Genomic DNA, 14,589 nt, shown 5'->3' on the forward strand with positions numbered 1-14,589 from the left:
GGGACATTTTTAGGCCTTTATTTTCACAGGACAGAGAAGACATGAAAGGGGAGAGAGAGGGGAGAATGACATGCAGCAAAGGGCCGCAGGAATCGAACCCGCGGCCGCTGCGTCGAAGAGTAACCCTCTATGTGCGCCTGCTCGACCAACTGAGCTACCCCGACCTCTCCGTTGTTTTTGGTGGAAATCCACTTCCTTTGACATTAAATAGGTCTACAGCTGTAACAATTAAACATTTTACTGTACAATTAATAGTCTCAGAAATAATTGCGTTTAACAATATAATTGTCTCTTTCAGTCAAATTAAAAAAATAGTTATTTATGTATTACTTTTGCAAACAGACAAATTCCCAGGACACATCTTTTGGTCAGATCACTGTTATGTGACCCAGATAATGTAATAACACAGGTACACTGCCTATGAAGTAAACCACGCCTCTTTATTATCATAAAACGTATTTTTGTCTTCTTAAATGAACATAAACCTGACAATTACCACCACCAGTCATAACCCCTTTAGGGCCGTAGCTTATTAATTGCGGTTAAACAAAGAAACGGCGATTATGTAAACAAAAAAATGGCCTATTTATAATTGTGATTAGACAATTATGTAATAATCGTTACAGGCCTAAAATAGCTTTGATGCTTATCCTCCTGGTGCAACATTAAACCATTTTAGACTACAAAACAATCCCACCAGGGCCTGAGGTTGGAAGTATGGAAAAATGCCTTGTCATTTAAAACCACATTTCATTACCTAAGGAGTAAATCTAGCGTCAGTGGGCCAATAAGCATGCAGAATGATTGTACCTATCTAACAATGCTTGTGATTGACTGTCTAACGTTACACGATGTAAAGTCACGCAGGAAAAACTCTACGTTATGCTATATGAGGCTAGATATCGTCTTACATTTTGGATATTGTAATATCCTTATATGACACAAGTGTTGTTTTTTCTTGGTTATAAAAGCTGCATTACAGTAGAGTGATGTCATTTTCTGAACACACCAGACTGTTCTCGCTGTTCCATTATTTGCCTTTACCCACATAGTTATTATATCAACATAACTGATGATTATTTATCAGAACTCTCATTATGTGCATATTTTCTGAAAGCACCAATTGTCAACCCTACCCTACCCTGGTAAAAAAAATATCAGGATATTTGATTTTCTCCATACCGCCCAGCTCTACGTTATGCACAGAGACTCTGTGTTGTATTTAGAGAAGCTTGACTACAGTGAATATTAATACGCAGTCCAAGCCCAAAACATGATTATCACAGAGACATTTGAAGACAGAAAGTTGTCTTCTTAACCGCTTCTTTATATCGCTACAATACCATCTGGCATCTTAAGCATTATCCACTCTGCATACCGGTTTGGGAAAACACTGTTGTTGTTTTTTTGCGCCATTTAATACAATAGTTGTCAGTATAATTGTTGTGTCGTTGTTGTTTCCAAGGTGGGACATGAACCTCTCCCCCCAACTGTGGGCACAACTATGTTTGGACGAAGAGTCTTATACCTGCCTGGGTTCTTTTCCTACGGTGAGTGAGGTGTGATTTATCAACCTCTTATTGTTTCACAGGACAAGTTAAGAGCAGTTGACAGGAAATGAGTTTGTTTTCAGCACATCACATTGTGAAAGTAGATGGAAAGAGAGGACTCTTCCGCGGCCTCTCGCCCCGTATCGTGTCCAGCGCCATCTCCACTGTGGTCAGGAGCAAAGTGAAACAGGTAAGCATTTATTCTAATAATATCAATACAGTTTTACAAGTTATTTTCTAATTATAGTGCAGTGCCCATTTGAAGTGTGTGTGCCTGTTTCGGAACTGGCCGATTGCTTGGTTCCCAGTACTTTTTTCCACCGCTTTATCTAACTCTAAGCACGGTTCAATCAGGCGTAGCTCGGCTGCAGCTCTTCTACAGATTCAGTGTGTCCCCTTTTAGAAGCAGGGAACCCGGCTCAGCCTGCTGGGGAAGCCACTCTTAACATTTATAAAAGTAATTGTGTGCACATCCCACCTTCTGGCAGGTGCAGGACAAATGAAAAATACTAAAGTGAAAGAATGTAATGTCCGCAACACTGCTTTAAACTCCCATATTTAATATAAAGGCAACGTTTTTGACCCTACCTAGGAAGCCGCTCTTAACCCTTGTTGTGTCTTGTGTTGTCTGTTGACGAGGACAACACAAGGGTTAAACAGCGTGCAGAACGGACGGAGGAACGTGCACAACCACCGGTAACAAAACAACGTGCTGGAGAGCCCAAGAGCCTGGGCGTTCATCTACCATCTGTTTGTGTACGATTCATTTCATCATTTGCATGAACACTTTTTGGCACTACACCAGTAGCTCCCCCACTGCTGTGCGCATGAGGGAGACACACATACACACACGCACAGAGGTTCCTCGGTTTATGAATGATGCCAATATTTTAGTATTTTGCAGTCTTCAACACATTTCACAAAAGGATCTAATATTGTCATATCGCACACTCCGTTTGAGAAGGGTTGTCAAAGGTAATTTTAGTTCTTTATTCAGCAGGTGGAGCTTCTATCCAAGAGAGATGAGCTGCAGACATCACTTAGGAAAGTGTTGAAGGAGGTGAGAGGTCGCCTACTCCTGAATAACATCTAAACAGTGAAATCTGTCCAACATCTGTCCATCATCCCTGACTTCTTTTATTCAGTCTAACTGAAGTGATATCATTGAAATGTCTCGTTATACTTCCTGCCTACTTTCTGTTGGTCATTATGGTATTTAAATGTTCCATTATAAAATGCATCTATTTAAATAGCTCTCAAACGCGTGCTGCATCAATGTTAAAGACACACAGGGCGGTCTTTGCTAGTTTAAGACCGACGCAGTTGTCAATTTCCCGTCCAGCGCCCGTGTCGTTTAAATAACAAATGCACCTGCGCCCATCTGTGCGCCCATGGGCGTGCTGATCTTACAGGGGGGTGTGTTCAGGTGCATTCTGGGCGTGCTGGTCTTACAGGGGGGTGTGTTCAGGTGCATTCTGGGCGTGCTGGTCTTACAGGGAGGTGTGTTCAGGTGCATGCGTATTGCTATCTTGAGGCAGCGGGAAGTGATCGCGCAATTGACCAACAAAAACCTGGTCTAAAGTCAATAACGCAGCATTTCATTCTTATTTTAACAGCGCATTAGTAAAATACGCCAAGGCTCAGGCACAGCGCGTGCACACTATGCTTGTTACACACACAGGTACGCGCAGCAGCACACACACATGCAAAAGATTACAAATAAAAATATTACGGTGCAAAGCCGCCATCATAACAGCAATGCTCCAAGGTCCAAACGCGCCTGGCTTTAAAGGGAATGATGATCTCTGATTGGTTTATTTCATGTTACGCCCAAAACACACCTATGAATTAATGAAGACACTAAGTACAACCCTTTTGAACCATGCGCACGACGCACGGACCCTTTTTTTCAAACTAGCAAAAGTGGATTCATACACGCCCTAAACACACCTGCGCCAGGTGCTTCACGCTGTGCGCTTAGATCGTTAAAATAGAGCCCACAGTATGGGAAAAAAGTTGACTATCTGGTCGGACCTGTGCTCTTCTTTTCCCATCTTTGCAGCTCTATTGGTATCACTTTAAGGGTACTGGTATTGGTACTGGTATCGTAATTTTTTTTAAATGATACCCAGCCCTAAATTTATACCAGGTTGTCTCTTAAAATATTTTCCTCTCTCCAGACCTCACATGAGATGATCATCCAGTGCCTGTCCAGAGTAGCCACTCATCCTTTTCATGGTACGTCCTCATTTAGGCTGTCAAAGTGTATTCCACCTTAAAAAAAAAAGTGTCTTTGGTTACGTGGCTTTATTCTGGAAGCTTCCTCCTGATCTACAAAAACAATGTCACAACCGAAACTAGGGCTGCAACAAATTATTTTCATTATTGATTGGTTGTGAAGTTATTTTTTCCAATGAATGGTGGGAAGGTGACGTCTCCAAACGCCTTGATTTGCCGACCATCTAAAACCCAAAGATGTTCAATTTAACAATAACAACAAACAGACAAATCCTCACATTGGAGAAACTGAAACCAGTAAAGGTTTGGCATTTAAAAACAAAATCTTTCTTAAATGATTAGACCATCCATCCATTTTGGGCTGCCTACAGTATGTGCCATGTTGTCAGTCCCCTTAAAGCTGACATTAGACCCAATCACAATGTTTTCTTACATTGATTTCGGGGTAGAAACTCCCGCATCCTGTATGTACAATTTTAACTGCGCTGAGTAAACCAGGACGAGGATCAGCTGGATATACTCTCATCTCATTCATCTAAAATGCATGTTTGATGCTTTTATATGTCAACAATTTGACTAACGTTAGCTTGGCTTACCTAATTTACCATCCTAATTTATATCAGTCAGTCCGACCAGCGGTGAGATGGTGCTGTTCCTAATGTTACAGTAGATTTGGTTTATCAAAGACGCTAGCAAAGGTGTCTCATTGCCAGCTCTATCTCCACAGCTCTGTGGAGTAAAGGTCTGGCTACACCACACATACATTCTGGGATAGTAGAAAGAAAACACTCTGGGTTGTTTGCATTTCTTTGAACCAATCACAGTCGTCTTGGGCGGCGCTAAGCTCCAGACGCAGTGACGGGGGCTCTGCTGAGTCTAGTCTCGAGAAGGAACTTGTTTTGGTGGAACATTTGCACTCCACATACAATATTACATGAAGTTAACTGTTGACACAATACAGTAACGTGAGATATTTAAATCAGCTGATACATGGTTAAACCTCATTATCTCTTACCAGTGTATCTCTGTGTGTACTTCATCCACCAATCAGTCCCAAAACGTCCCAGTTAGAGAGGAAATGCCATAAACATATTCTTTGTAAATCTTAACAATCATTCCCAGAAAGAACCAAGCAGGCCTGACTTGCTGCACCATCCATATTTTCTTCAAAACTTGTCATTTTTAGCGTGTAGCTTGCTAGCTCAAAGTTTGTCGTTGTTTCCTGAAGTGAACGGAGTTTTAAAAAACAGCAACACACAGAGAGCAGAAGATGAGGGACATCACGCTGGATGTCAGGCATTTATCCTGGAAATGTACTTCCGTTGATCCAAACTGCTAGCAAAGGAACACAACAGAAAATAAACACAGCAGAGACGTCAGCTTGGTCGGAGCTCCGTGTTTTACTATACGTCTTTTTACGTTACAGTTAAAAATTACAACAGAAATAAAATAAGTTTCACATATCTCCGCAATTTAAATCAACTTCCATTTGTTAACCCGGAAGTGATTTTTGCGTTTGCGTGATGTCACGGATGATTCACTCGATACTGGCTGAATGAAATGTGACATTTCAAAAAACCAAGTAGTACACCGTTTGTTTAGCTGATCACCTGTTTTGTTTCCCTTTGGCAGTTATGTCAGTGCGGTGTATGGCCCAGTTTGTTGGCAGAGAGGTGAAGTATGGGTAAGACATGTTTTTGAAGCTGCAGATATGCCACATTGTTTTTCTTTAAAGTGCCCATATTATGCTTTTTGGCTTTTTCCCTTCCCTTTATTGTGTTATATATCTTTTTTGTGCATGTTATAAGTTTACAAAGTGAAAAAGCCAAAAGTCCACCGCAAAGGGACTTACCATCTCCAACAGAAAACACTGTTCACAAACTGCTCCAAACAGCTCTATTGTAGTCCAGCCTTTACTTCAGAGACAAACGTGGTCACTTTGGAACACACGTTATAATGCTCGCCTAGCTGCTAGCATGGCACGCCCTCATACTCTGCTTCTGACTGGCTAGTAGTCCTTACCTAGCTACTGTCAGGGCACGCCCTCATACTCTGCTTCTGACTGGCTAGTAGTCCTTACCTAGGTACTGTCAGGGCACGCCCTCATACTCTGCTTCTGACTGGCTAGTAGTCCTTACCTAGGTACTGTCAGGGCACGCCTCATACTCTGCTTCTGACTGGCTAGTAGTCCTTACCTAGCTACTGTCAGGACACGCCCTCATACTCTGCTTCTGACTGGCTAGTAGTCCTTACCTAGGTACTGTCAGGGCACGCCCTCATACTCTGCTTCTGACTGGCTAGTAGTCCTTACCTAGCTACTGTCAGGGCACGCCCTCATACTCTGCTTCTGACTGGCTAGTAGTCCTTACCTAGCTACTGTCAAGGCTCACCCTCATACTCTGCTTCTGACTGGCTAGTAGTCCTTACCTAGGTACTGTGCATGTGCGACTCCCAACAAAGATGGAACAGCAGTGAGAGGTCTCACTCTGTAGCTAAAACAGAGAGCTCAACACACAGGGTGAAAAGAGGAGCTGCAGCAATGTGCAGTACAACAACAATATGGTGTTTTCTGAAAATTAAACCATGTAAACCTATTCTGGTACAACCTCTAAATACAGTTATGAACCTGAAAATGAGCATAATATGAGCACTTTAAGTTATTTTACAAAAGTTGTTTTAACACTGTAGATATTCTGCACATGTTAATGGAGTTTGTGTCACATTTGCAGTGGGATATTCAGTTGTATTGTCAAGATTTTTAAGGAGGAAGGAGTTGCTGGATTCTATGTGTAAGTCATACGTAATCTACATTTACTACCACGTTTTGGTTTTAAAACAATTATACTTTGCTACATTTATGCCTTACTTCGAAGTACTCTGGCGTTTCTGAGCCTCTAAAATGGAAACATTTGGAAATGCTGCTGTCCCCATTTTGGTTTGAAAACTCCGGGGATGCTTTGTAGTCTGGACGTTAGGTAGCTTACAGACCTTTCAGTAACAGTTCCACCTCGTCGTCGCTCCAAGATAATACATCCCTGCTATTACTTTTCACCGTTATTGTTCTTTCTCCAAATTATTTTCTGTATTTTCAGACTGATCTCATGAAGTGGCGTATGTATGACACGCCAATTCGTATGTCATTATTGGTGTGTTATTAAGATGCATACTCGCTTTTTAGCGTGTTTATCAACGCCGTTTGGCCTCCATTGACTTACATTACCTTGCAATTGCGTGTGAATTGACGCCGTAGCGAGTAGTATGAAAGGGCGAAAATCAGCGTAGGGAGGTTGGTCGGGGGGGGTGGATGGGTCAAACACAGGACTTTCACCATGGAGACCGGGGATCGGGTCCCGCATGTGATGTTTCCTTCGTGTCCTGCGTGTGATGTTTCCTTTCCCCGTTCTTCTTTTCCTAAACCCAACCCGCATGTGACATTTCCTAAACCCAACCGTAGCCTCGCGATAACATGCCACGTGGCTTTAGAAAGTGGCGTGTATGTTTACGCTGTGACGTTGCAGACTGCCGTCCGCTGTATACAGCGTAGACGTACACGCGGATAGCTCAAAATGCGTACAGATAACACGCCACTTGGCTTTAGGAAAGTGGCGTGTATGTTTACGCGAAAGTCATGATGTCACGTTGGTATTTCCAACTTCTACATCCATGATTTTCAACCGCAGAGTAACGTCAGACAATCTGCTTCCTGTTTACACCAGCACTCACGTGCCCAGTGTGTGTGAACGGTCATGTGATACGTGTTATCAGACGTGTTAATACGGACGGAGATTAGTTCTGCTACGGAGATAAAACTCATTTTTGTCTAAAAACACAGCTTAAAAGTTAAAACGTAGTAGTGTAGATGTAGTGTTGATATTTAACTGTTGGTTGGTAGAGTTTTTACGACATGTTGACCTCGATCTTTGGCCTCCATCAGCCTGAGCAGTGTTTTGTGTGTTTGCAGCGGGCTCATACCCCACGTGGCGGGAGAAGTCCTCTTCCTGTGGTTTTGTAACCTCCTGGCTCACTTCATTAACACCTACGCTGTAGACGAAAGTGTAAGTCCTTCACCTTTATGGATGCTAGAAGAGAGAGTGTACGAAAGACAACAAGCTATGGTAATGAATACCTTACGGATTAAACTTTTGAACAAATATATAAAGCATTAGGGCTGGGTTCAAAATAATCATTTTTCCCATTGAAATCGATCTTGTATCTAGATTAAAATTCATAACATGCTGAGATCGATCTTAAGAGGCTCCGTTTTAATGCCAGGCTGAAGATATTGGTTTCATATGAAACTAGACGATCGAAGGAATCCATGTCTTAATAATAAATAACGCTCCAAAGTTTGGCTACATTTTGGCGAGGGGAAAACTGTCCGTTTCCACAGATGTGGCTTTGGGTCTCTGACTCTGCATCACACCCTCTGCACTAAAGAAAACACGGTTACACTTTACTTGAAGGTATCTACGTAAGAGTGACATGACACTGTCATGAACGTGTCATAAACATTATAAACAAGTCATAAACGTTTATGACATAACGCTTCTTTTAGTAAGTGTCATTCGGTTTTTGTCATGACAAGTTATGGTTAGGGTTCATGTGTCATGACTGTGTCATGTCACTCTTATGTAGACACCTTCAAGTCAAGTGTTACCGAAAACACTTGTACATTGTTTTCTGTCTCTATGTAACTGATTTGGTGTCAGTTCTTAAGAAGTCATGGTAAATCTGATCCAGAAGATAAGAATAAAGTGTAACATTTTTTATTTATTCGTCAAGATGCTGTTCTGAATAGCAAAGTGATCTCAAAAGATAAAATATGAGGTATACAAGTATTACACATGCTATCAACTCAACTGTATTTATATACAGACCAGAAAAAAAACTAAAGAATACAAACAAACTAAAACATGACAAGACAATAAAATGTAAAACAAATGATTTAAAAATGGTTTACACTTAATAACATAATGCTATAACATAAACATTAAATCCAGTCTTGTTTCGCTATAGTTTAATTGAACTGGATTCGTTTTGATTTCCCGTTGCATGTAAAGTAAAAGAAGTACTCTTTCAGCCTCTCTTTGTGTTTCTGTTGCAGTTCACTCAGGCCTCGGCGATACGAAGCTACACTAAGTTTGTGATGGGTGTAAGTTCAACGTTAAAACTCTTATTTGAAATGTTTCTCATAGACAACATTTCTTCATATTAATGGAGTGTGTTTTTCTCTAGATTGCAGTGAGTGCTCTGACATATCCATTCATGCTGGTGGCCGATATTATGGCAGTCAACAACTGTGGGTGAGTCATTCTCTTAAACACTGTGGGCTCTATTTTAACGATCTCAGCGCACGGCGTGAAGCGCCTGCCGCAGGTTTAGGGCGTGTCCAAATCCACTTTTGCTAGTTTGACGGCGGAAAAAAGGGTCCGTGCGCCGGGCGTATGGTTCAAAAGGGTTGTACTTAGTGTCTTCATTAATCAGAGGTGTGTTTTGGGCGTAACATGCAATCAACCAATCAGAGGTCATCTCCCATTCCCTTTAAAAGCCAGGCGCGTTTGGACTTTGGAGCATTGCTGTTATGATGGAGAATTTGCACCATATTATTTATATTTGTAATCTTTTGCATGTGTGTGTGCTGCTGTGCGTCCCTGTGTGTGTAACAAGCATAGTGTGCACGCGCTGTGCACGAGCCTAGGAGCATTTTTTACTAATGTGCTGCTAAAATAACGATGAAATGCTGCGTTATTGACTTTAGACCAGGTTTTTGGTGGTCAATGGCGCGATCACTTCCTGCTGCCTCAAGATAGCAATACGCCCAGAACGCACCTGAACACACCTCCCTGTAAGACCAGCACACCCAGAATGCACCTGAACACACCTCCCTGTAAGACCAGCACGCCCAGAATGCACCTGAACACACCTCCCTGTAAGACCAGCACGCCAGCATTTGCTATTTAACCGACGCGGGTGCAAGATAGGGGTCTTATTGTGTGATTGCTGATACCATGTATTGTTTTCGACTACTTTTCGATACTATACTATGACTTTAAAATGGCTTTTTACGACATACTATACTATGACTGTTTCAAGATAATGTCTTTAGTGGCACAGTGGCCCAGTGGTTAGCACTGCTCCAACAGGCAACCAGGAAGTATTTACTGTAGACTCTGACCCAGGTTTGATTCCCAGTTGTTTTCAACATACAATACTATGACTTTTTAGGATTTGTTTTGTGGCATTTTAGGCCTTTATTTGATAGCATGAAAGGGGAGAGAGATGGGGAATGACATGCATGTCAGATTTCTTCGACATACTATACTTTGACTTTTTTATGACATTTTTTCGACGTACTATACAGAATGAGCTGCAGACAAATGACTCCAAAATATTCCTTTATTTCTTTAAATAAAAAAAAATTGATTTCTAAAACAAATCCCACATCAAAATAATATATCTTCAAATAAATAAACTAAGAACACGTAGTGACGTCTGAAGTCAAACAAGTGAAACCTAAAGTAGATTTGAAACTGTTTTAACTGGTTGTAATCTTCACATATTTATACTTATTTAAAACCGATTCTCAAAGCATCTTTACATCCCTAATATTTACTATAGAATTGTATTCCTGGCAGTGTGCAGAAAATGTACAGAAGATATAACTTAACAGTTGTAGAATTAAAATATGACAAATCCAAATCTCATATTTTATTAGTAAAATCCTGATGCTTGAGTGTGACCGGTTGTGCTTTGTGTTGTCAGCTTGGCTGCAGGTCTTCCTCCTCACTCTCCCATCTTCAAGTCGTGGCTGCAATGCTGGAATCACCTGAGCCACAAGGTACCGTCTAACCGCCGCACGACGCCAGACGACACCAGCACGACGCCAAGACGACGCCAGACGACGCCAGACGACGCCAAGACGACGCCAGACGACGCCAGACGACGCCAGACGACGCCAGACGACGCCAGACGACGCCAGACGACGCCAGACGACGCCAGACGACGCCAGACGACGCCAGACGACGCCAGACGACGCCAGACGACGCCAGACGACGCCAGACGACGCCAGACGACGCCAGACGACGCCAGACGACGCCAGACGACGCCAGAGACGACGCCAGACGACGCCAGACGACGCCAGACGACGCCAGACGACGCCAGACGACGCCAGACGACGCCAGACGACGCCAGACGACGCCAGACGACGACCAGACGACGCCACGACGACGCCAGACGTACGCCAGACGACGTCGCAAGACGACGCCGTGACGACGCTGCAAAGACGACACCGCACGACGCAGCTACGCACAATCAGACGACGCTAGAGCACGACACGCACGACGATCAGCGATGACGAGCACGTTACATCGCACGACGCTCAGACGACTCTCACGACACACCATGACGACGACGCACGCACTTTATCAGACACGCGGTACGACGTCCATACATGTCATACGTACATCTTTCATGTCTCGACATACTATACTATGACTTTTTTTTTTACTACTTTTTTCGACATACTATACTATAACTTTTTTTCTTTTTTCGACATACTATACTATGACTTTTTTTTTAAACTTTTTTCGACATACTATACTATGACTTTTTTTTTTACTTTTTTCGACATACTATACTATGACTTTTTTCGACATACTATACTATGACTTTTTTCGACATACTACATGCTGTTTAATGTGTTCTAGTTTCTTCTCTCTTCTGACAGTAAACTGAATATCTTTGAGTTGTGGACAAAACAAGACATTTGAGGACGTCTTCTTGGGCTTTTTGGAAACACTGATCGACGTTTCATAGACCAAACAACTAATCTATTGAGGAAATAATCAACAGATTCATTGACAATGAAAATAATTGTTAGCTGCAGCCCTAGCTGACACTATACCAATATGCTGGATTGCAGTTGTCATTTAGTGTGTGTGTGTGTGTGTGTGTGTCTCTGTGTGTGTGTGTGTGTGTGTGTCTCTCTGTGTGTGTGTGTGTGTGTGTGTGTGTGTGTGTGTGTCTGTGTGTGTGTCCTCTCCCGTCAGGATCAGCTCTTCAGAGGATCCAGCTTCTTTTTCCGCCGGGTGCCCGTCACCTCCTGGTCCTCCACCGAGGGATAACATCATCATCATCATCATCATTACATCATCGCCTGCTGGGATGCCCCCCCCCCCGGCCCAGAAGTGGAAAGAGTACAAAAATATTCCACTTCAGTAAAAGTACTTATACTTGAATGAACTTTAACTTAAAGCTGTAGTGCGTAGTTTCTGTCACCCCCCCATGAGGAATTCTAAGTAATGACAACAAAACTGTCGGCGCGTCCACATGATACAAGCCTTCGTTGTTTGCATTTCTTTGAACCAATCAGAATCGTCTTGGGCGGTGTTAAGCTCCAGACGCAGCGACGGGGGCTCTGCTGAATAGTCTCAGGAAGGAACTTGTTCTGGTGGAACATTTGCACCCCGCAAAATAAAACTCCTCATCCAATATTACATGAAGTTAACTGTTGACACAATACAGTAACGTGAGATATTTAAATCAGCTGATACATGGTTAAACCTCATTATCTCTTACCAGTGTATCTCTGTGTGTACTTCGTCCACAACAATCCCACCAATCAGTCCCAAAACCTCCCAGTTAGAGAGGAAACGCCATAAACATATTCTTTGTTAATCTTAACAATCATTCCCCAAAAGAACCAAGCAGGTCTGACTTTGTTGCATGATCCAAATTGCAAATGTATGCAAGCTTTAGGTGATCACACACCACCCCTCTCCTGCACAGTTACTGTCATATCAAGGAGGACACGGAGGATTCAAAAAAACATGATGGACTCCTCAGAAGAGGTCATTATCTTCACTTCAAGCTGCTGCATGTGAATGTTGCCGGACTACACGATTTAGTAAACATACTGAGAAACCCAGAGAGAGTTGTGAGGAGCTGATAGTCTTAATTAGCTTTGTAGTAACTCATTTGGCAATGGCTTGAATGAAACGGACGTTCATTAATATCAAAAAGCTACGCTCTAAAGCTTTAAGTACAAGTACAATTACTGGCATAAAAATCTACTCAAAGTAAAAGTAAATAGTATCTTATTTATAATTTAAAGTAGACGTTACGTAGTTACATTTTAACAGCGGGAGGGGAGATTTACTTTTTTTAATATTTATACTTATTTAAAATGTTATTTATACTTATTTACTTAAGTCTTCTGTGATGTGATAAGGGCGCAGAGACATTTTACATTTCGTTTGTTGACAGATACTTTGCCAAAGCAACTTTTTTATTCCTTTTTCTACTCCGTAACGGATGTGATTTAAAATGTTTCGAAGTACAATACTTAAAACAGAACATACTAAAGTAAACGTATAATTACAGTTTTTAAAAACTACCGTATGACTTTTGTTTTACAGTATCTCTTACACTTCTATTTTAATCTAGTACTTTAACTTTCTGGGCTCTATTTTAACGATCTAAGGGCACGGCGTGAAGCGCCTGGCGCAGGTGGGTTTAGGGTCCGTGCGCCGGGCGCATGGTTCAAAAGGGTTGACCTTAGTGTCTTCATTAATCAGAGGTGTGTTTTGGGCGTAACATGCAATCAACCAATCAGAGGTCATCTCCCATTCCCTTTAAAAGCCAGGCGCGTTTGGACCTTGGAGCATTGCTGTTATGATGGAGGATTTGCACCGTAATATTTGTATTTGTAATCTTTTGCATGTGTGTGTGCTGCTGTGCGTCCCTGTGTGTGTAACAAGCATAGTGTGCACGCTGTGCATGAGCCATTTTACAAATTTGCTGTTAAAATAACAATGAAATGCTGCGTTATTGACTTTAGACCAGGTTTTTGTTGGTCAACGGCGCCATCACTTCCCACTGCCTCAAGATAGCAATACGCCCAGAATGCACCTGAACACACCTCCCTGTAAGACCAGCACACCCAGAATGCACCTGAACACACCTCCCTGTAAGACCAGCACACCCAGAATGCACCTGAACACACCTCCCTGTAAGACCAGCACACCCATGGGTGCACAGATGGGCAGGTGCATTCGCTATTTAAACGACACGTCGGTCTTAAACTAGCAAAGACTCTTGCGTTGTGCTAGATAGGGCCCATAGACTTCCATTCATTTCCTCACCTTTTGGCAGACTTTTTAAACTTGTGTACCATATAACCAATAAGGCTTTCCGCCGGTCTTAAAAAGTCTAACATTTTAGGCCTTAAAAAGTCTTAAATCCGCTGAAGAATTGTGTTCTAGATCTCAAATTATTTTAGACAGGTCTTAATTTCCCTACGTCTAATGCTCACTGAAATGTTTACTTTTTATTCCGTGGCGTTGTAGTTTTTTCTTTCGCTGGTCCAAATATAATTTGCTGTATATGTACAGATCATTGTTACTCCGTGTCGCCCTTTTATTCAATTTAAATACATTTATTTACTCTGCAACTACTTTTCTGACTCTGCATTTCGTTGTACTTCAATGTCACGATATAGGTCTTACAATTCATTCATAAAGGTCTTAAAAAGTCTTACATTTGACTTGTTAAAACCTGCAGAGACCCTGGTAACAGTGACCATCAAGTCTGCACAGATGTTTGTCAATTCCGTTATCGCTGGGAGCTAACGGAGTGCCGTCAGCCTTTTAACGGCATTACTATGCAAACATTAATGTCAGCAAAGTGAGAAGAATAGAGTAGGATCTAACCTTCCTGTTGTCCTTTTTTTATATCAGAAATATGGGTTTCTTTCAACCCAATTACCCAAAATGAACATGGATGGTTCAATACGACGTTCCTC

General features: G+C 42.1%; 1 protein-coding gene across 6 annotated transcripts in view; it reads left to right on the forward strand.

The window, feature by feature from the left end:
• The window catches only part of LOC144520461 (mitochondrial carrier homolog 1-like), a 12,804-nt gene extending 869 nt beyond the window's left edge, over positions 1 to 11,935 (forward strand). The window contains exons 2-13 of one of the 6 annotated variants that reach the window (XM_078254184.1): positions 1,466 to 1,550; positions 1,634 to 1,740; positions 2,190 to 2,306; positions 2,548 to 2,610; positions 3,731 to 3,788; positions 5,421 to 5,472; positions 6,518 to 6,577; positions 7,750 to 7,903; positions 8,893 to 8,940; positions 9,024 to 9,091; positions 10,551 to 10,626; positions 11,837 to 11,935. In XM_078254184.1, the coding sequence (XP_078110310.1) occupies positions 1,466 to 1,550; positions 1,634 to 1,740; positions 2,190 to 2,306; positions 2,548 to 2,610; positions 3,731 to 3,788; positions 5,421 to 5,472; positions 6,518 to 6,577; positions 7,750 to 7,903; positions 8,893 to 8,940; positions 9,024 to 9,091; positions 10,551 to 10,626; positions 11,837 to 11,911 (963 nt within the window). In that variant the 3' untranslated portion in view covers positions 11,912 to 11,935. The remainder of the gene's footprint in view (positions 1 to 1,465; positions 1,551 to 1,633; positions 1,741 to 2,189; positions 2,307 to 2,547; positions 2,611 to 3,730; positions 3,789 to 5,420; positions 5,473 to 6,517; positions 6,578 to 7,749; positions 7,904 to 8,892; positions 8,941 to 9,023; positions 9,092 to 10,550; positions 10,627 to 11,836) is intronic. The other 5 variants (XM_078254186.1, XM_078254185.1, XM_078254187.1 and 2 more) reach the window with 5 other exon arrangements.
• Positions 11,936 to 14,589: the final 2,654 nt, after the last annotated feature.

Source organism: Sander vitreus, chromosome 7 (genome assembly GCF_031162955.1).
Source record: "Sander vitreus isolate 19-12246 chromosome 7, sanVit1, whole genome shotgun sequence".
Taxonomy (NCBI): domain Eukaryota; kingdom Metazoa; phylum Chordata; class Actinopteri; order Perciformes; family Percidae; genus Sander; species Sander vitreus.